At 43.4% G+C, this 23,169-nt stretch overlaps 1 protein-coding gene across 1 annotated transcript; it reads left to right on the forward strand.

Moving 5' to 3' along the window:
• The first annotated feature begins 12,582 nt into the window (after positions 1 to 12,582).
• Positions 12,583 to 21,963, forward strand: LOC127328675 (uncharacterized). The gene is made up of 2 exons (XM_071825382.1): positions 12,583 to 12,987; positions 20,413 to 21,963. The coding sequence occupies exons 1-2, from the start codon at positions 12,583 to 12,585 to the stop codon at positions 21,961 to 21,963; spliced, it is 1,956 nt and encodes a 651-aa protein (XP_071681483.1).
• Positions 21,964 to 23,169: the final 1,206 nt, after the last annotated feature.

Consider the following 23,169-nt stretch of genomic DNA (forward strand, 5'->3'; position numbering starts at 1 on the left):
ACTTTAGTGCTATTCCAAAAGACACTCAAATTTGTAGTTGGATGGTCTTCTAATGTAAATCATGTAAAAGCTTTGGATGCTATATATGTTGCAAGTAAACAAAGACTCTCAACATGATCTCCTAATTCCATGCCAAAGGACACTAAATTCGTAGTGGATAATTAAGGGTCGTCTAATGTGAAGTCTTCCAAAATTTAGGTAGAAGAGTGTTGTTAGATTCTCCTGGAAAGGGCTCTGCCTCATGATGTCAGCAATTCATCAATAGATGATTTAATGAACACACGAATTTGTATTTTTCTTCATTAATCACTACTACACTTGTGTCATGTATAATCCATCATCTTTGCTATTTCTGCACTCTAATGTAGATTACTTTTTTGGGAGAACAATAAAATGTTAAATCCCGCTTCTAATATTGGCTTGCATATGTGAATGATATGGAATTTAAGATTTTTTTTGCTGCGTCTGACCCTTCTTCCCTTTTTTAAATATCACATGTGATCCGAGCTTGATGTATGTCCTTAAATTTTGGTTTTTGGTCCTCCAAGTAATAGATGTAATGGTTAACTAGAAGCTATATGATTGTCCCTGTGTCATAAACTGATTTTCTATGGTTAATGAATATGATGCTTGGATCTTCAGATTACAATTGAGGCCATGAGAGATACGTGTGGTGAACAGAACCGGAAAAGTAAGAGCATAACCATCTACAAGTTAAAGATGCATAATTTTACAATTCTATTCACATCTTCACCTTATCTAATCGAGGACCTATACTTTGCTCAGCATTTAAAAAAAAATATTTACTCTTGAAAAGTTGTACTATTGGATATTGATTGTGTCGCAGTACAGCCATGGACCCAAGGTTTTCTGTTTGTTTTATTCAGTACATAGATGTCGGCCTCATTTTTATTTATGTGCTGCAGTTTTTTCCATTTATTCTAGCAGAAGATGGTGCGCTCGTAAAAGGATAGCAGTGGATCTCAACTTTCTGGTAAATTTTCAGTGCCTACTACTGCACTTTCTGCTGCCTGCTATTTGATTATGGATAAATAAAGTAACATTGCATGGCGTAGTTTACAGTACCATTAAAAAACACGTGTAACTGTATCTTATTCATTTCTTAGAAAGACCCAATCAAGAGATTAATTAATTGACCATTTAGCTTGATCTATTTGCAAATAACGGAGCTAACACAGAAAGGCGTAATGTATCAATCTCTATTTCTACTCGCCCAATGGATGTGTGTAAGAAAATTTATAGAGGATAAAATTGGCATATAAGTTATATCTTTGGAATCGACTGAGATGATTCCAAAGTTGAATTCTGGTCAGTGCAAAGCTTTAGCTCTTTTGTTCGTTGATAAAAGGGAACTCAACTTTTTCTCTTTTTTTTTTTGATATGATTGAAGGTATGTCTGGTCAAAGCCCGGCATTCAGTGGCCTGCAAACATTTGTAATTAACAACTACATATCTGCCTGCACAATTATTGGATACTTTTGCCATTGGTTGTATTTCTTATCATGAACTCTATTTTCTCACTGAAATGATCACTCATCTTTTCTTCTAGGAACATGATAATGTAATTTCTTAACATCAACTAAATTAAATATGATTTTACTGAAAAACAACATATTGGTTTAACAAACTAACCAGTAAGAACAAACTTTAAGCCTGCCTGGATGCCGGGCCTATGATTGATACTTAACTGAAGGTCCTTTTAACAAGAGCAGCTAAAATGTGGTTAAAAGCCTGCTCTACGAAGATGTGGGCAAAGCCAGTCAGATACCTAACGAAGTGGCAACTTATCAGGATTTGTTGTAACCTATGCTAATGACTTATGTTCTAATCTATGTTGGTCTTTCAGGCCATAAAAAATATTATTATACATTTGAATCTGAGATTTTCTCTGAATTTTGTCTTCTACAATGTCTTTGAGGAATCAGGGTGTCCTCAAAATGTTATTCATTTTTTAGATATAGTTAGCAACCAGCATTCACTACAATCTTTCCTCTCGAGAAACTTTGCAAGAGTTACAATCTCACTGGGATGGCACCTTTAGTTTCAGCAAGTTCTCACCTTTCTTCAAACGTTTTTTTATCTATATCCATCGGCTTTGTTACAAATAAGGTTTATAATTTTTTAAAGTTCAGTTTTTTATCTGAAATATTTTATGAGGTTTTAGCAACATCTTATCACCCATGTCTTTCAATCATGAATGAGAAGCCAAACATGATATTATTCTTTCAGACTTAATGCTTGTTATTTCTCAGGAACCACGGGATATCATATGAATGGAGACTCTTGAATGGAAACTCAACCTTCTCAAGTGTGCAAACTATTACTCTTTCAGACTTGATGCTTGTGATTTCTCAGGAACCACGGGATATCATATGAATGGAGACTCTTGCGTGGAAACTCAACCTTCTCAAGTGTGCAATCTATTCGAAGTGTAGAACTATCAACTTTACATGGTACAGATAGTTCTTCCATCCAAGAATCTCTATGTAACAAATGCACCATTCGATAGCTTTGTTGGGTTATAAACCAAATTGATTTCATGGATATTAATCTTACAAATTTGATCTCACATTATAAATATATTTGGATTTAGCGGTAATGACAATCTGCTGCAAAGTGGAGAAATAGATTGGTTGTTTAAGGCGCTGAAAAATTGTATAGTTTGATACCTGAAAAAACAGAGCTAACAGCCTACTCATGGTACACAATATTCTCCTCATCATTGTTCTTTCATATCATTGGTTGATCTTAGGTCTTTATGTCAAGCTTATCTCAGTGTCATTTCAACATATTATTCACTGTTCAGTACAATTTGAGGCTGAATATTTGGAATCATGCAGTTATTTGGTAACTGCTTTTGTATTTAAAGTTTTCATAGTTTTGAGTTCACATCATGTAGATGAACTCTGTTTTATATATGTTGATGTCTTGCCTTTTTGCATATCATGGCACATTCTTCCTTTTGGTAGTTAGTACTAGCGTTTAATGTGCTATATGTCTCTTCCATATGCCTAAGCCTATGTATGATACAAGATCTCTGTTCAAAAAATCGGCCGAGATACCGATTTATCGGCCGATTTATCGTGAATCGGGTGGTAACCCATAATATTTCGGCATCTCGGCTAATTTATCGCTGCACCGATATTTTGGCCGATTTTCAGTCCGATGATCAATATTTTGGCCGATTTTCAGTGAAATTTCATTAAAATTCTGTCTGGCAATCAATATTTTCATTATGTAGTCTTGTACAACTATGGATTAGCTTAAAATTTCCATTTTTATTGATTCAAATGCAAGGAATTAATGTAATACTTCTGTTCACTAGTTCAATATTACCTATACATAGCATATTACAGAAAATTTAATACCGAAAATAAGATTTCACAAAAAATAAGCCGATAAATGACAGACCGATAAAATCGATTAATAGTCCGATAAACGATTAATCTCCATTTTGAGACTGGCTGATAAGTTAGCGGTTCACGATTTCTTGAACATTGTACAAGATTGATATTTGCTACACCTTTCTTCTTGATGCATCGATTATTTGTATTGCTGACATTCTTTCTGTGTACATTAGATAAGTATAACTGCATAATGAGGTGGATTATCTTCCAATATATGCACTGAGTGTGTAGCTTCTGTTGTTCGTCAAACTACATTGCAATAATTCTTCAGTTGTATTTATAGTAGAAGTATGCTGACAATTTTAGTTTTCTTCGAGGGGCCCGTCCAGGCATAAATATTCTATACTTTGTTGAAGCTTTCCAAATCACACAATGGAATTTTGCCCATATTATGAGATCGCTGAGGCTGTGTACTCCGAGGACAGTGTTAAAGCTTTTACACACACCACATAATGTGATTGCTTTTAGCTAATGTATCTGATGTCCCTTCCAGCAATATAATGAACATACAAGATATCTAAAAATGCTTACGACTAAATAACCACATATCCATACATTATGATGTTTCATAGAAATGTGCAGGTGATAGGTTTTGTATTTTACTAGCACAAGGACACAAGAAATGGTATTTTGGGGAAAAAAATTAGACAAGGACCAATTATATTTGAGTACAGAGATAGGATGCCAGAATAAGATGTGGGATAGTTGTACCTAATAGTAGAATATATCATTGCGACTCCTGAATTTTTAAACAATGGGTGTAGCTAGCAGTCTAATCAGGGAGCTTTTCTGATCACATATCATGTATTGTTACCATCTGTATTATTTCTGATTATAGCCGGAACAACTGTGGAAAGATTATGAGAAGGGTGGATTTGTAACAACTTGAGGACAAATGTGCCGGGATGCTCCCAACTTGGAGCGGCAATCTCATCACCGCGTCCGGGAGGTCCGCCTTGGTGAAATCGGTCATCACCTCTCAAGCTATATATCACCTTACCCCCCTTGCCATGCCTCCAGCAACCTTGGCATTCATAAACAAGATCGAGAGGGCCTTCCTTTGGTCCGCCAAGGATGTTACCACCGGAGCCAAGTGCAAGGTTAATTGGGAGGTTGTGTGCCGTCCTAAGAAGCTTGGGGGCTTAGGGATCCTACACTTGGGAAAGTTTGCCACGGCTCTTAAGCTCCGTTGGCCTTGGCTAGAATGGAAAGATCCCAATAAATTGTGGATTGGCTCCGGGAATCCGTGCACCGATGATGATATGGAGTTGTTCTACGCCGCAACCAACATCACGCTAAAGACCTATTGATGCTTCCAAGAAAACACCATTTTGGCACGCCCCTTGGCTACATGGTAAAAGACCTATTGATATCGTTCCGCTCATATATGAGTGCTCCAAGCGGAAGTCTTGGAAGGTCGCGCATGCTCTAGAGGGGGCGGATTGGATTGCAAAGATTGACCTACAACGCCCCTTCTCTTTGGAATTCACCTTGACCCCGAGAGGCCCGATGATATCTCTTGGAAGCTCACGGCCAATGGTCAATACTCCTCGAGGTCCGCCTATGCTATGCAATTCTTTGGCTCCACCTACTCCACACTTCACAAGACTATTTGGAAGGTGTGGGCGCCACCAAAAATCAAGTTCTTTGCTTGGCTTGCAAAACAAAATAGAGTTTGAACGGCCGACCGATTGGTGAAACGTGGGTGGCCAAATTGTGGGTTATGCCCTCTTTGTAAACAATGAGTGGAGACCGTCGACCACCTCTTCGTCCATTGCCATTTCACCACTCGTATTTGGCGCTCGATCTTCGAGTGGTTGGGAATTGTTAACGACATCGACCATGTTTGGTCCAACTACACTTTCTCCGGGTGGTGGAAGATGATGGCGGGGGGCTCTTCCAACAACCGTAAGGGCATTGCCTCCCTAACCCTTCTTGTCACTTGGGAGGTGTGGAGCGAGCGTAATGCTAGGATCTTTCGAAACAAGAGTGCGACCTCGTTCGTAGTTATTGAAAAGATTAGAAAGGAGGCGGCTCTTTGGGTGCTAGCGAGTGCCAAGCGTTTGGGTAAAATCATGCCGGGAGAGTGATCCCTTGTATCTTTCCTTTTTTCATTCTCATTTAGCATGGTCATTCATGTAAAACTCCTTAATTAATAGAATGGGGCAAAGCTTTTACCTCCGTTTCAGAAAAAAAGAGTTACTGGATCTAAATAATCGTCTAAAGAGCTCCTGGCATGTTTCGCTGTCCTACTTGCGGTCTTGGTTCTCGATGAAGATTGCTAAACGTGTATGAAGCATTTGTTGAGCCGGTAAGCTTCCGTGAGGAAAGAAGCACGAACAAAGAAAGATCCAAGCACACTCGCATCTATCCACGCTTCTATATGCCTCCAACAAGAAAAGAAGTTGATCTTCTGGACTGAACCATATGTGTGAAATCGAAGCAAGCAAGGCCCCTCTCTACTTGCAGGTTGCAGCCGCTGAACAGCGACGCCACTGCCCCACCACCCTTGTAGCTGGACTTCCTGTGCCAGTAGCTTCTTGTCTGTAGTCCGCACAGCTGTGGCCGCCTCTGCCACGGTGATAGGAATAGCAACGGCTTTTGTGTTCGATTTTTTGCATTGTCTGGTTGGAGAACTGCACCAAAAATCACTTTTTAGTTTACTACAGCCGACAACAACACGCGAAGAATTTGTGCAAGTCAAACACACTAACCACACAATGTCAAAACACAATGTAGACGGCGCGGCGAAGCACGCATGTCCATCTAGTTGGTAAATACTTCCATACAAAAAAGGGTTAAGGCAAAGCGATCCACTATCCCCAATGCTTTTTAACATTGTTGCGGATATGCTTGCAATTATAATTGAACGTGCTAAGATCGATGGCCAAATTGAAGGTGTAGTTCCCCATTTAGTTGATGTGGGCTTATCTATCTTTCAATATGCCCATGACACAATTCTTTTTATGGATCATGATTTGGAAAATGCACGAAATCTGAAACTAATCTTTTCAGCATTCGAGCAGTTGTCAGGTCTTACGATTAATTTTCATAAAAGTGAATTGTTTTGTTTTTGCGAGACCAAAGATGACACCAACCTGTACGCCGAATTATTCGGATGTGGGCTTGGTTCTTTTCGAATCAGCTATCTTGGTGTTCCATCCATTATCGAAGACTCACGTTGGCCGAATGAAAAATTGTTGAAGAAAGACTTCAGAGATGTCTTACTAGTTGGAAAGAAAAATTACTATCCCTTGGGAGATGGTTAGTCCTCATTAATTCAGTACTTAAGAATATGGTATTGTATATGATTTCTTTCTTCTAGTTACCCAAATGAGTCTTGAAAAGATTGGACTATTTCCGATCAACATTCTTTTGGCAAGGGGATAGTGAGAATAAAAAATACCGGTTGACTAAATGGAGTGTTGTCTATCGTCCAAAAGATCAAGGTGGACTTGGTGTCCACGATCTTGAAGTTAAGAACAAGGCCTTTCTAGGTAAATGGTTGGCCAGGTTATTAACGGAGGATGGGATTTGGCAAAAACTATTGTGGAAAAAGTGTGTAGGCTCAATGGAGATTTCTCAGGTTTTTTGGAAACCAGGTGATTCGCACTTTTGGGCTGGCATTATGGCAACTAAAAAACACTTTTTCCAATTTGGTTCATTCTCAATTAGGAACGGGGCGGAGATAAGGTTTTTGGAGATAGATGGTTGGGAACAACCACTCTTCGCGAACTTTATTCAGCTTTGTACATATTGTTCATCATAAAGGAGATACCCTGAAGAAGGTGATGGAATCTTCTCCTCCCTCTATGACGTTCAGACGAGATATTTTTGGTCCCCGACTAGACACTTGGAATGAACTGCTTCAGCGGTTAGATCCAATCCAGTTGGTTCAGGGGACTGATGTATTTTGTTGGAATCTCACTAAGAATGGTGTATTCTCGGTAAGTTCCATGTACAAAGTATTATGCGTACCGTATCAACCGGTTGTAAATAATAAAAACATCTGGAAGATGAAGATACCGCTGAAAATAAAGGTTTTTGCATGGTATCTTCATCGAGGTGTGATTCTTACTAAAGATAACCTTGTTAAACGTGACAAGGTTGTCTGAAATGTGTGTTTTGTCACGAAGAAGAGATAATAAAATGCCTTTTCTTCAATGGTCGGCTTGCTAGATCTATATGGTCAATCATTCAGACAGGTTCTACCTTGTACCCACCTCGTAGTATTGCAAACATTTTTGGCAATTGGCTAAATAGGGTGGATTCTAGGTACAAAACGATTAACAGAGTGGGAGCGATTACGGTTGCATGGTCGCTTTCGCTATTAGAAATGACAAGGTTTTTGATGACAAAAATTCTTCTATATGCAGGTCATATACCGGAGCACAACTTTGATCCATTCATGGTGGCCACTTCAGCGCTCGGAGGATCGAGACCTCTTTACAGAGGTGTCTAGACGGTTGGAGAATACGGCCAAGGAGTTTATTTCCCAATATGGGTGGCTGCATAGCCGTAGGATCGAAGCCAATGGAGCCTAGACTAGTTGGCTTTTTTTTTCCTTTCGATGTCACTTTCTTTTTGCTACATGCTAGACTGTCGAACGGCTGTGTGCATCTTGGTTATGCAGATACTGGGTGTAATGCTTAATTTTTTAAGTAATAAAGTGCTCTTTATCGAAAAAAAAAATGAATGAGATAACAAGATATGTCTCTGGCACCTTTTCTCCACGCCCTCCAATTCAGCCTTTTCATTCTGGACTGCGAAAAACTCGGGTATGTGTCCAAAATTAGTTGAATGGGCCCTACACCTGCATTTTCTTACTGTTCTTGTGTTTGTAGTCACACTCTCTAAACATACATATGGATATTGTTTGATGGATCCCATGTTGCCTGTTTAGAATTGTTTTGAGTACACTTCCAAAAATAGAAATATGTCTTTGCAATGGTTGCCTGCCAATGAATGACAACATATTGTTTTAGAGGAAATAACAAATATTGTGTCTAATCTTTTGGTCTTTGTTGACGCCCGGGAGCTGGCTTCTTTTTCTAAATGACATTTCATATGGTGTGTCGGGGGATGACCCCCGGTAGGTCAAGACTATGGCAAATATGCCAAGATAAAATACTTGTAAACCGGATTAAAAGATAATCCGGATTATGAAAGTTCGGGTTAAGAGGTTACTAGTTGATACGGTCCGGTATACCGGGAGGGGTATGCCGGAGTAAGCGGAATCGGCGATATCTAAGCCGGAGATACTCCCAGGAAACCAAAGTCTGGAAGGATAAAAAGACAAGAGTCTGATTTACTCTGGCCAAATCCATTTAGATCCGGCATAGCCTCAACGGCAATATGTCGGCACCCTAGTCAAAGATTCCCTCTGAAGCCAAAGGACACGAAGGAGGTAAGCAGTTCAGCTTTAAACGAAGTCCTGAAGACAAAGCAGCTTGATAACGAACAAAGCTACCGTAGGCTGACCAAGGAGCATCACCAGGCAAGGGCCGCGGAGGGGAACGTCACGCCTGAGCCAAAGAAGCTTTATAAAGTAGGCTTAGCTAGGCATAGATTCCTCTAGGGTTCCTTCCCTTCTAAGCCACCTCTCCCCTATATAAGGAGAGGGGCATTCCCCTTGTGCGAAGAGAGCTCTGTTGGCTAGTTTATGTCGTACAAGTTATCTTCTACCTCTGGCCATAGGCTGAGTTCAAATCTTGTAGCTCCCTGCTGAGATCAAATACATAGAGTATGCTGGACTAGATCATCTTGTTCGTGTGCTCCTCTCCTTAATCCTCCCCTCCTTCGGTCCCCTCTGTACACATCGGCCCCATCTTAAGCCTACCCATGGCATTTGTTGTATCACCACGACGATAGTTGACGCCCACCATGGGGCTGACAGTTGTGCCGGCAGGGGTTCGTATCCGGACGGGGTTTGTCACCGCCTCCGGCGAGCGTGTGGTTTCTGGCCTCATCCAGAGACTCGACACGCTGGACTTCACCAGTGACAATGCCGGTAGCTTCGCTAACGGCACCAAGTTCCCCAGGAACGGTGTCGTCATGCTCTTCGGCTCGCACCGTGTCTATCGTGGCACTGTGCCAAAACCCCTCTACCCATTAGTGGTGTTGGTGGCGCCGGATCCACAAAGGCCAGCAGCTGTCCGCGGGTTGTCTACCGATCGCACCATTGGCATCGTCGAGGTGATGATGGTCGGCGCAGCCGATGCCGGCAAAGGAGCAGCCGGTGAGAACACCGTTCCCACCAAGTCCGGGCGTCAGGAAAAACACCCACTCGAGCGGGACGAGAACATCGCCGACACCTCCAACGTGCCACTGGTGGCAACTCCACTTCAAGCCGCCATGGACGTGTTGTCAACGCCCATCGCGCCCAATGCCGATGCGGCGGCGACTCAAGCCGAACTGGAGGCGCAGCGTTCGACACTTCTTCATGGAGCCGCCGACATCGCCCGCACTCAGCAGAAGCTCAACATAACCCTACGTGAGTACAATGCAACACATGGATTTTCTTCAGTTAGCGCATATCCTGCTAGAGTAGCTGCTAACCGGCTTAGAGGTCGTAACCTAGATAAGGACTTGCACCGGGAAGTTCATGCCGGTAAATCTATGTCGGTGTCACTTTAACCGGCAGAGAAGCCGAAGTACAACACTCCAGATAAAACTCTTAGGGATGCTAGAGCTGCAATAGAGGCATGTGAAGCTCTTTCCGGTGATGCTCTGGCAAAACAACATACCCGGGTTAAAGAATTACTTGATATGGATACTAAGCAAAATGCAGAGGTTGCCCGGAGCAAGCAAGCTTCCGGTGCATCTCAAGTTGTTCATTCAACTAGAAATGCTGGAAGTAAGTCGGATGGGCAGGCCTCGCCCCCCATCCCGACATAAGAAGATAAAAAGTTGTAAACATACAGTAGATGACGGTGTATGATCTGGTTTTAGCCGGAAAACAAAAGGCCGGGAAGAATAACGCCGGCAGAAAAAGCCAAGGGGCAGGCCACGGCTATGCCGGAAATGGTTATGCCGGGAACGCTCATACCGGAAACGACGGAACTAGGAAAAACTATCGACCGACAAGAGCTGCGTATGCCGGTGCAGACGTGCCGCCGCCGAGATATCCAAGAGCCGGTGTTGCAGCACCAAGCCGGTATGATGGGGGTGATTCCGGGTTGGAAAGGACTAGTTATCACAGAAATCCTTTGGGAGAACGAGTAGGAGAAATTTGCCGGCCGGAACATGATGCGTGGCATATATTGGACAAAGTATACTTGTCCGAGATGATCGAAGCTGAAGGTCCACCGGGTCCACCGTGTTTTGGCCCCCGGATCATGAGGGAAGAGCCTCTGGTGCGTAACTTTCAGTTGCCCCGGGATACCAAGACATATGATGGTAGCACTAAGCCAGAAGATTGGCTCGCAGATTACATCATAGCGGTATATGTCGCTGGAGGAGGTGGAACAGCCGCTGGAGGAGGAAACCGGCGTTGGGTGGTAAGATTCATATCGTCGGTGCTAGTTGGACCGGCACACATTTGGCTGAACAATTTGCCAAAAGGAAGCATAAATGGGTGGCTTGAATTTGAAGAAGCCTTTGTCAGTAACTTCAGCAGCACCTACAGAAGGCCAAACCGTCCGCAGCAGCTCGCCATGTGCCAGCAGTGCGAGAACGAAACTGACCGGGAATATCTAACCGAGTGGAGTTCAACAAGAAACTCCTGTGAAGGTGTAATAGAAGCTTGGGCCATCAGTTGGTTATGTAACGGATGCCGGAGAGGCTCACCGCTGTGGCAACGGCTTCAGAGAAACATGAAAACCACTTTGGCTGAGATGATCAAGGTGGCAGACAGCTACGCATCGGGAGATCCGATGTAGCCGGCAATCGCGGCTGATCCGCTGCCGAGATACCCGCCACGCCAAGACCACTATCGGAATAATAGTAACCACAACAAAAGAAGAGAAGATTTTCCGGATAGAAGGTACGAGATGCAACAAATGGCAGCACTGCAAGATAACTCGGAAGCTGGTGGAAGCCAAAGGCAAAAGACTGGAAGTCAGCCGTGGGTCGGCCAGAACAAGTAGTGAGGAGAAAAGAAACCTTGGCATGATCAGCCCAAGTACACCATGGAATCCGCAATGGATCAACCATGCCGCTGGCATACACCTAACCCGAGCAAGCTGGCAAATCACACAACAAGGGACTGCTCTTGGACCTGGAGATTGATGAAAGAAGGCTCAGATGTGCTGCCACTGCCACCTCCACTCATTGGAGCAAATGCGCAACCGGTTTAGGCTCAGCCAAACTGGCCGCAGCAGCAGGAAGGAGTTCATCAGGTGGCTGAAGGGAACAACAACTATGCCGCACCTCAAGCACCTCAAGGCCGGCATGTCTACCATGATCCGGACATGTATTGTGTGGTCTTTGTGACCAAACCAATGGACCGGCAAAGTAGCATCGCTGTTCCATGGAAGTGAATGTTGTCATACCGGCAGTGTCGAGATACATGCGGTGGTCAGAGCAAGAGATCACTTAGTCCTTGAAAGATCATCCGAATGTGACGCCTAAGAGCATCCCCACTCGTTGGCGCTCTTCACGCCCAAATCCGGCGAAATTTTCGTCCGGATTGGACGAAAATTTGGCCTGGGGGGCAGTATATTTCCAGTCGTGTGCTCCCCAAGCGACGTTTTTCGGGGAAAAAGAGGATGGCCCGGGGAGTCCGGACCAAAGAGGAGACACGTGGGCGTGGGCGATTGGTTTTGCTTCATCCGGAGTCCCCGGGAGACCCCCGGGAAACCGAGGATGGCATGGGGAGTCCGGATGAAAATAGGCTCAAATCCGGACCAAAACGAGGAACCGGGGGCCTGACTGGGCCGTTTTTCGCCGTCCGGATGAAAAAAAGTGGTCGTGGGGGGCTTCTGGGGGAGACGAGTGGAGATGCTCTAACCCGGGTGGATACGCTCTGGTGGTGGACCCCATCATGCACGGGCCATCATCGCGAATCCAGTTAAGCAAAGTGCTAGTGGACAACGGCAGCAACATCAACATCATGTACCGGCATACCATGCACACGCTCGACATAACTGAAAACATGTTGGAGCCAAGTCACACGACATTCCACGACATAGTTCCGGGATTGTCCTGCTCCCCGATGGGCAAGGTCCAGGTTGATGTATTGTTTGGCGGCCAGGATAAATTCCGAGTGGAGAACATTCTGTTTGAAGTGGTTGATTTGGACAACCCTTACCATGCCCTGCTAGGAAGGCCGTCATTGGCAAAGTTCATGGCCTCTACCCATACGGCTTACCTGAAGATGAAGATACCAGCACCCAACGACCCAATAACCGTGGTGGGCAACTGCAAGGTTTCGCTGGACACTACCTCAGCCGGATCAAACTTTGCTGAGTCACTGTTCATAGCAGAAGAGAAGGGGTGGATCCAAACTGCTGTCACGCTGGCACAATCATCCCAGCTCAACTTAGCGGCACTGAGCAGCCCACTCGGAGGAACAGCGTTAAAGCCATCGAAGGAGACGAAGGACATCGTGCTGGACCCGGCATACCCGTAGCGCACCGTTCGCATCGGTGCTGGACTGAGTGAGGCATAGGAAAGCGCGCTTATCGACTTCCTCCGTGAGAATCGGAACATCTTTGCTTGGTCTACTGATGACTTGGTGGGTGTGTCGAGGGAGTTGGCTGAGCACTCTTTAAATGTCTGGAAAGACGCTAAGGCAGTAAAGCAGCCCTTGCGCCGCTTTGATGAAGACAGGAGAAATATCATCGGTGAAGAAGTCACCAAGCTGCTGGTATCCGGCTTCATTGTGGAAGTCCGACATACCGAATGGCTGGCAAATCCCGTGCTGGTCGAGAAGAAGGAGGAATACCCTAAGGCACCGAAGGCATGGTCCATGTGCATTGACTACACGCACCTGAACAAGGCCTGTCCCAAAGATACGTTCCCATTACCTCGAATTGATCAAGTGATCAATTCCACTGCTGGATGTGAATTGTTGTCGTTTTTGGATGCTTATTCTGGTTTTCACCAGATTCCCCTGAAAAAGGAAGATCAAATAAAAACTGCTTACATTACCCCGCACGGGGCTTACTGCTATGTCACTATGCATTTTGGTTTGAGAAATTCTGGTGCAACATACCAACGTTGTATGCAAAAATGCCTACCAACCAAATCGGTAAAAATGTGCAAGTGTATGTCGATGATGTCTGATACGTCTCCGACGTATCAATAATTTCTTATGTTCCATGCCACATTATTGATGATATCTACATGTTTTATGCATACTTTATGTCATATTTATGCATTTTCCGGAACTAACCTATTGACGAGATGCCGAAGTGCCAGTTCCTGTTTTCTGCTGTTATTGGTTTCAGAAATCCTAGTAAGGAAATATTCTCGGAATTGGACGAAATCAACGCCCAGAGTCTTAGGATTGCATGAAGCTTGCAGAACACCCGAGAGCCGCCAGAGAGGGGCCACAGGGGGCCCACACATGGTGGCGGCGCGGCCCAGGGGGGGCGTCGCCCTAGTGTCTGGTGGCCCCAGACCCCTTCTGACGCCGCCTCTTCGCCTATAAGAAGCCCCTGACATAAGTCTTCGATACAGAAAAACCACGGTACGAGAAACTTTCCAGAGCCGCCGCCATCGCGAAGCCAAGATCTGGGGGACAGGACTCTCTGTTCCGGCACGCCGCCGGGACGGGGAAGTGCCCCCGGAAGGCTTCTCCATCGACACCACCGCCATCTTCATCACCGCTGCTGTCTCCCATGAGGAGGGAGTAGTTCTCCATCGAGGCTAAGGGGCTGTACCGGTAGCTATGTGGTTCATCTCTCTCCCTATGTACTTCAATACAATAATCTCATGAGCTGCCTTACATGATTGAGATTCATATGATGATGCTTGTAATCTAGATGTCATTATGCTAGTCAAGTGGATTTTACTTATGTGATCTCCGGAGACGCCTTGTCCCACGTGTGTAAAGGTGACAGTGTGTGCACCGTGTGGGTCTCTTAGGCTATATTTCAGAGAATACTTATTCACTGAGTTATGATTTGAGTTGGATGTCTCTATGAAATTGTGGTGTGTTAGTGCCTCCTGTGAATGCTCAAAGTGACAGCATGGGGTGTTCATTAGTACTTGGGAATACATCTTTAAGGTTTGCCTACATGATGAATTAGAGTTCGTTATCTTGCCAGAGAGTAATTCAGAATAGCATAGTGAGGTGCTTATTTATATTCCTTTATGATTGAAATGTTGAGAGTTTCCAATAGTGAAAGTATGATCCCTAGGCCTTGTTCCTAAATACTGCTATCGCTGCTTGTTTACTGTTCTACTGTATTTGTACTGCCTGCAATATTACCACCATCAACCACACGCCAGTCCTGGACAACAAAGCACTTTTCTGGTGCCGTTACTACTGCTCATATTTATTGGTACCACCTGTATTTCACTATCTCTTCGCCGAGCTAGTGCACCTATTAGGTGTGTTGGGGACACAAGAGACTTCTTGCTTTGTGGTTGCAGGGTTGCTTGAGAGGGATATCTTTGACCTCTTCCTCCCTGAGATCGATAAACCTTGGGTGATCCACTTAAGGGAAACTTGCTGCTGTTCTACAAACCTCTGCTCTTGGAGGCCCAACACTGTCTACAAGAATAGAAGCACCCGTAGACATCAAGCACTTTTCTGGCGCCGTTGCCGGGGAGGAAAGGTAAAAGGTACTCACACTCCGGATCTCGGCTACTAAGTTATTTTCCGGCGCCGTTGTAAGTACTCAAAGCTATTTCCTTTAGATCCTGCAATTGCATCTTTTTGTTTCTTGTTTACACTAGTTAGGCATAATGGAAAACAACAAAAATATGAGAGATCTTTATGAACTTTATCTTGAATTAGGACATGATGTGTTTGAAGAGAGAATTAAAAAACCCATAGAACTTTATATGCATGCTAATGGGAATGTTATTAATATGAATGCTTTGAACACTATTGTTGCTAATGCTATGGAAAATTCTAAGCTTGGGGAAGCTAGTTTTGATGAGCATGATCTTTTTAGTCCCCCAAGCATTGAGGAGAAAATTTACTTTGATGATACTTTACCTCCTATTTATGATGATTATAATGATAGTAGTCTTTTGGTGCCGCCTGTTATGGAGGATAAATTTGATTATGATTACAATATGCCTCCTATATTTGATGATAGCTACTTTGTTGAATTTGCTCCCATTACAACTAATAAAATTGATTATGCTTATGTGGAGAGTAATAATTTTATGCATGAGACTCATGATAAGAATGCTTTATGTGATAGTTATATTGTTGAGTTTGCTCATGATGCTACTGGACATTATTATGAGAGAGGAAAATATGGTTGTAGAAATTTTCATGTTACTAAAACACCTCTCTATATGCTTAAAATCTTGAAGTTGCACTTGTTTTATCTTTCTATGCTTGTTGCATTATGCTTCATGAATTTGTTTATATACAAGATTCCTATGCATAGGAAGTGGGTTAGGCTTAAATTTGTTTTGAATTTGCCTCTTGATGCTCTCTTTTGCTTCAAATACTATTTCTTGCGAGTGCATCATTAAATCTGCTGAGCCCATCTTAATGGCTATAAAGAAAGCACTTCTTGGGAGATAACCCATGTGTTTATTTTGCTACAGTAATTTTGTTTTATATTTGAGTCTTGGAAGTTGTTACTACTGTAGCAACCTCTCCTTATCTTTATTTTATTGCATTTGTTGTGCCAAGTAAAGTCTTTGATAGTAAGGTTCATACTAGATTTGGATTACTGCGCAGAAACAGATTTCTTGCTGTAACGAATCTGGGCCTAATTCTCTGTAGGTAACTCAGAAAATTATGCCAATTTACGTGAGTGATCCTCAGATATGTATGCAACTTTAATTCAATTTGAGCATTTTCATTTGAGCAAGTATGGTGCCTCAATAAAATTCGTCTTTACGGACTGTTCTGTTTTGACAGATTCTGCCTTTTATTTCGCATTGCTTCTTTTGCTATGTTGGATGGATTTCTTTGTTCCATTGACTTCCAGTAGCTTTGAGCAATGTCCAGAAGTGTTAAGAATGATTGTGTCACCTCTGAACATGTGAATTTTGATTATGCACTAACCCTCTAATGAGTTTGTTTCGAGTTTGGTGTGGAGGAAGTTTTCAAGGGTCAAGAGAGGAGGATGATACAATGTGATCAAGAAGAGTGAAAGCTCTAAGCTTGGGGATGCCCCGGTGGATCATCCCTGCATATTTCAAGAAGATTCAAGCATCTAAGCTTGGGGATGCCCAAGGAATCCCCTTCTTCATCGACAAATTATCAGGTTCCTTGTCTTGAAACTATATTTTTATTCGGTCACATCTTATGTACTTTACTTGGAGCGTCTGTGTGTTTTTGTTTTTGTTTTTGTTTGAATAAATGCTTGTGTGGGAGAGAGACACGCTCCGCTGGTTCATATGAACACATCTGTTCTTAGCTTTTAATTTTCATGGCGAAGGTTGAAACTGCTTCGTTAATTGTTATATGGTTGGAAACGGAAAATGCTACATGTAGTAATTGGTAAAATGTTCTGGATAATGTGATACTTGGCAATTGTTGTGCTCATGTTTAAGCTCTTGCATCATATACTTTGCATCTATTAATGAAGAAATACATAGAGCTTGCTGAAATTTGGTTTGCATAATTGGTCTCTATAAGGTCTAGATAATTTCTAGTAAAGAGTTTGAACAACAAGGAAGACGGTGTAGAGTCTTATAATGTTTACAATATGTCTTTTATGTGAGTTTTGTTGCACCGGTTCATCCTTGTGTTTGTTTCAAATAACCTTGCTAGCCTAAACCTTGTATCGAGAGGGAATACTTCTCATGCATCCAAAATCCTTGAGCCAACCACTATGCCATTTGTGTCCACCATACCTACCTACTACATGGTATTTCTCTGCCATTCCAAAGTAAATTGCTTGAGTGCTACCTTTAAATTTCTATCCTCTACCTTTGCAATATATAGCTCATGGGACAAATAGCCTAAAAACTATTGTGGTATTGTATATGTACTTATGCACTTTATCTCTTATTAAGTTCCTTGTTGTGCGATAACCATGTTCCTGGGGACGCCATCAACTACTCTTTGTTGAATATCATGTGAGTTGCTATGCATGTCCGTCTTGTCTGAAGTAAGGGAGATTTACCGTTAGAATGGTTAGAGCATGCATAATGTTAGAGAAGAACATTGGGCCGCTAACTAAAGCCATGATCCATGGTGGAAGTTTCAGTTTTGGACAAATATCCTCAATCTCATATGAGAAAATTAATAATTGTTGAATGCTTAAGCATTAAAGAGGAGTCCATTATCTGTTGTCTATGTTGTCCCGGTATGGATGTCTAAGTTGAGAATAATCAAAAGCGAGAAATCCAATGCGAGCTTTCTCCTTAGACCTTTGTACAGGCGGCATAGAGGTACCCCTTTGTGACACTTGGTTAAAACATATGTATTGCGGTGATAATCCAGGTAATCCGAGCTAATTAGGACAAGGTGCGGGCACTATTAGTATACTATGCATGAGGCTTGCAACTTGTAGGATATAATTTACATAATATATATGCTTTATTACTACCGTTGACAAAATTGTTTCTTGTTTTCAAAACCAAAGCTCTAGCACAAATATAGCAATCGATGCTTCCCTCTGCGAAGGGCCTTTCTTTTACCTTTTATGTTGAGTCAGTTCACCTATTTCTCTCCATCTCAAGAAGCAAACACTTGTGTGAACTGTGCATTGATTCCTACATACTTGCATATTGCACTTGTTATATTACTTTACATTGACAGTATCCATGAGATATACATGTTATAAGTTGAAAGCAACCGCTGAAACTTAATCTTCCTTTGTGTTGCTTCAATACCTTTACTTTGAATTATTGCTTTATGAATTAACTCTTATGCAAGACTTATTGATGCTTGTCTTGAAAGTACTATTCATGAAAAGTCTTTGCTATATGATTCATTTGTTTACTCATGTCATTTACCATTGTTTTGGATCACTGCATTCATTACATGTGCTTACAATAATATGATCAAGGTTGTGATGGCATGTCACTCCAGAAATTATCTTTGTTATCGTTTACCTGCTCGGGACGAGCAGAAACTAAGCTTGGGGATGCTGATACATCTCCGACGTATCGATAATTTCTTATGTTCCATGCCACATTATTGATGATATCTACATGTTTTATGCATACTTTATGTCATATTTATGCATTTTCCGGAACTAACCTATTGACGAGATGCCGAAGTGCCAGTTCCTGTTTTCTGCTGTTTTTGGTTTCAGAAATCCTAGTAAGGAAATATTCTCGGAATTGGACGAAATCAACGCCTAGAGTCTTAGGATTGCATGAAGCTTCCAGAACACCCGAGAGCCGCCAGATAGGGGCCACAGGGGGCCCACACATGGTGGCGGCGCGGCCCAGGGGGGGCGCCGCCCCTAGTGTCTGGTGGCCCCAGACCCCTTCTGACGCCGCCTCTTCGCCTATAAGAAGCCCCTGACCTAAGTCTTCGATACGGAAAAACCACGGTACGAGAAACCTTCCAGAGCCGCCGCCATCAGGAAGCCAAGATCTGGGGGACAGGACTCTCTGTTCCGGCATGCCACCGGGACGGGGAAGTGCCCCCGGAAGGCTTCTCCATCGACACCACCGCCATCTTCATCACCGCTGCTGTCTCCCATGAGGAGGGAGTAGTCCTCCATCAAGGCTAAGGGGCTGTACCGGTAGCTATGTGGTTCATCTCTCTCCCTATGTACTTCAATACAATAATCTCATGAGCTGCCTTACATGATTGAGATTCATATGATGATGCTTGTTATCTAGATGTCATTATGCTAGTCAAGTGGATTTTACTTATGTGATCTCCGGAGACTCCTTGTCCCACGTGTGTAAAGGTGACAGTGTGTGCACCGTGTGGGTCTCTTAGGCTATATTTCACAGAATACTTATTCACTGAGTTATGATTTGAGTTGGATGTCTCTATGAAATTGTGGTGTGTTAGTACCTCCTGTGAATGCTCAAAGTGACAGCGTGGGGTGTTCATTAGTACTTGGGAATACATCCTTAAGGTTTTCCTACATGATGAATTAGAGTTCGTTATCTTGCCAGAGAGTAATTCAGAATAGCATAGTGAGGTGCTTATTTATATTCCTTTATGATAGCAATGTTGAGAGTTTCCACTAGTGAAAGTATGATCCCTAGGCCTTGTTCCTAAATACTGCTATCGCTGCTTGTTTACTGTTCTACTGTATTTGTACTGCCTGCAATATTACCACCATCAACCACACGCCAGTCCTGGACAGCAAAGCACTTTTCTGGTGCCGTTACTACTGCTCATATTTATTCATACCACCTGTATTTCACTATCTCTTCGCCGAACTAGTGCACCTATTAGGTGTGTTGGGGACACAAGAGACTTCTTGGTTTGTGGTTGCAGGGTTGCTTGAGAGGGATATCTTTGACCTCTTCCTCCCTGAGATCGATAAGCCTTGGGTGATCCACTTAAGGGAAACTTGCTGCTGTTCTACAAACCTCTGCTCTTGGAGGCCCAACACTGTCTACAAGAATAGAAGCACCCGTAGACATCAATGTCGTGATAAAAACAAAAATAAAAGATACTCTGATCGATGATTTGAGAGAAACATTTCATAACCTGAGAAGATTCCGGATGAAGCTTAACCCGGCAAAATGCACCTTCGGAGTGCTAGCCGGGAAGTTACTCGGTTTCTTAGTTTCAAGCCGCGGTATAGAGGCTAATTCTTTTAAAATCCGAGCCATCAAAAGGATGGAGTTACCCCAATGTCTGAACGACGTGCAACAGTTTACCGGGTGTCTGGCATCCTTAAGCCGGTTTGTAAGACGGTTGAGAGAAAAGGCCTTACCCTTGTATGCATTGATGAAAAAATCGGACACTTTCATCTAGACTTCGCAAGCTGATGCGGCATTCAAGGAGCTGCAAAAGATGCTGGCCACCGCCCCTATTTTGGCGTCACCTTTGCCAAAGGAACCAATGATGCTTTACATAGCAGCAACAAACCGGGTTGTAAGTGTCGTGGTTGTAGTGGAAAGAGAAGAGGAAGGAAAGACCGTGCAAAGTCCGGTATACTACCTGAGCGAGGTGCTCTCCCTCTCAAAACAGAACTATCCGCACTACCATAAAATGACTTATGGCGTGTTCATGACCGCCACAAAACTCAAGAACTATTTTGAAGAACACCCAATGACAGTGGTGTGCGAGGCTCCTATCTCTGAGATCATCGGCAACAAAGATGCCAGTGGAAGGATAGCCAAGTGGGCAATTCAATTGTCACCATATGTGCCGCTCTACAAAAGGAGAGATGCAATTAAGTTGCATGCACTGGCAGATTTCCTGGTGGATTGGGCCGAGATGCAGTATAAGCCCCCCAAGCTGGAAACAGAGTATTGGAGGATGCACTTTGATGGATCAAAGCTCAAGGAAGGACTTGGAGCTAGAGTGGTTCTCACCTCACCAAAGGGGGATAACCTGAGATATGTGCTGCAGATACATTTCAGGGCATCAAACAATGTCACTGAGTATGATGCTTTGGTCCACGGGCTTAAGTTGGCAAAAGAAGTCGGAGTACGCCGGATCATATGCTACGGTGATTCAGATCTGGTGGTGCAACAATGTTCCGGAGATTGGGACGCAAAGGATGCCAGCATGGCATCATACCTGTTCCATGTGCAAGAAATTGCCGGATTCTTTGAAGGATGCGAGTTTCACCATGTGCCGTGGGCGGAAAACGACGCGGCTGACACTTTGTCTAAGTTGGGCTCATCCAGGCAAGAAATTCCTCCTGGAATAACTTTATCCCACCTCAGGAAGCCATCGATCAAACCGAGCCCAGAATCCGAATCAATCTTTGTTCCGGAATCACATGTCATTCCGATGGATATTGACAAGACAACCCCGGTGACTACGTCATCTAACCCGGGTACTTCAGAATCAAAGCCAGAAGAAACTATGTCGGTGGATTGCATGGAGCTCGATATTCTGGTTTTCGTTGTTCGAGAAGCGCCATCATGGGTAAAGCCGATCATGGAGTTCCTGGTCAACGACGGTTTACCGGCTGAGGAAGCAGAGTCAAGAAGGATCCAAAGGAGGTCCAAAGCTTACACCATCATCAATGGTGATATGTACAATAGAAGTGTGACAGGAGTGCTGCAATGCTATGTGGCGCCAGAAGAAGGAAAGGAAATGCTCCAGGAAATTCACCAGGGAGAATGTGGGCACCATGCCTCATCAAGAGCTTTGGTCGCCAAAGCATTCCGGCATGGATTCTACTGGCCCACTGCTTTGGAGAATGCAGAAGATATGGTCCGAAAGTGCAATGGATGCCAGAGATACAACAAGAAAAATCACACCCCAGCCTCCAGCTTAAAAACAATTCCGATAACTTGGCCATTTGCGGTGTGGTGCCTGGATATGGTTAGACCATTCCGACCGGCGTGAGGAAACATGACTCACATCTTGGTCATGGTGGACAAGTTTACCAAATGGGTGGAGGTAAAACCAATCCGGAAGTGCGATGGACACACAGCTGTGAAGTTCCTGAAGGACATCATCCTGCGGTTTGGTTACCCCACACAACATTATCACTGACAATGGCACAAATTTTGCCAAGGGGGGATTTTCATGGTTCTGCGAGGATAACAAAATCTGGCTTGACATTGCCTCAATGGCACATCCTCAGGCCAATGTGCAGGTGGAAAGGACGAATGCACTTGTGCTGTCCGGAATAAAGCCCCGACTTATTGAGCCGCTGGAAAAAAACTCCAGGATGCTGGCTTGATGAATTACCATATGTGTTGTGGAGTCTAAGGACCACACCAAACTGGTCAACGAGATGTACACCATTTCTCATGGTATATGGAGCAGAAGCGGTCATCCCAACCGACATTATCCATGACCCACCACGAGTTCAACTCTATACAGAGGAAGAGGTCAAAGAGGCCCAAGAAAATGATGTCGATTTGCGCGAAGAACAAAGAGAATTGGCACTCGCCAGATCAGCTGTGTACTATCAAAACCTCAGATGCTATCATAGACGAAAGGTAAATCCAAGGGTATTCCAAGAAGGAGACCTAGTGCTATGTCTAAAGCAACGCACTGCAGGACAACATAAGCTTGCACCCCCATGGGAGGGACCATTCATAGTGAGCAAGGCTCTGCACAATGATGCCTACTATCTTATAGATGCACAGGATGCCAAGAAAGGAAGGAAAGATAGGTCGGGTGAGGAAACCAAACGACCATGGAATGTAGCTCTTCTTCGCCCTTTCTATTCCTGAAGATGTGATGTAAGGAGTTCTTGTACCTTTTCAATATTTACTATGAATGAAATGTCGGTATCCCGAATGAATCTCGGGGACTGCCTTTACCGAAATTGCATGTAATATGTTTATTTTTTATGTATGCCGGTTGGTTTGTTTGAAATTTTCTTTTCTGGTTTAGTAGTGTGTTTAACCCAAAGGTGAGTCTTCGACTTAGCTGTTGTCCTCAACCCGGCTTCATGGCAAGCAAGAAAAGCGGGAAGAACTTGAACACATGAAAAACGAAAGAGGAAACAAAAACAAGCAATCCAGAATAAAGTTTAACTAACCCCGGTTATACCGGTTTTTTGCAAAATTTTCGAGCTACTCGAAGTTTTTTCTCTAA

The sequence above is a fragment of the Lolium perenne genome, chromosome 2 (assembly GCF_019359855.2).
Source record: "Lolium perenne isolate Kyuss_39 chromosome 2, Kyuss_2.0, whole genome shotgun sequence".
Taxonomy (NCBI): domain Eukaryota; kingdom Viridiplantae; phylum Streptophyta; class Magnoliopsida; order Poales; family Poaceae; genus Lolium; species Lolium perenne.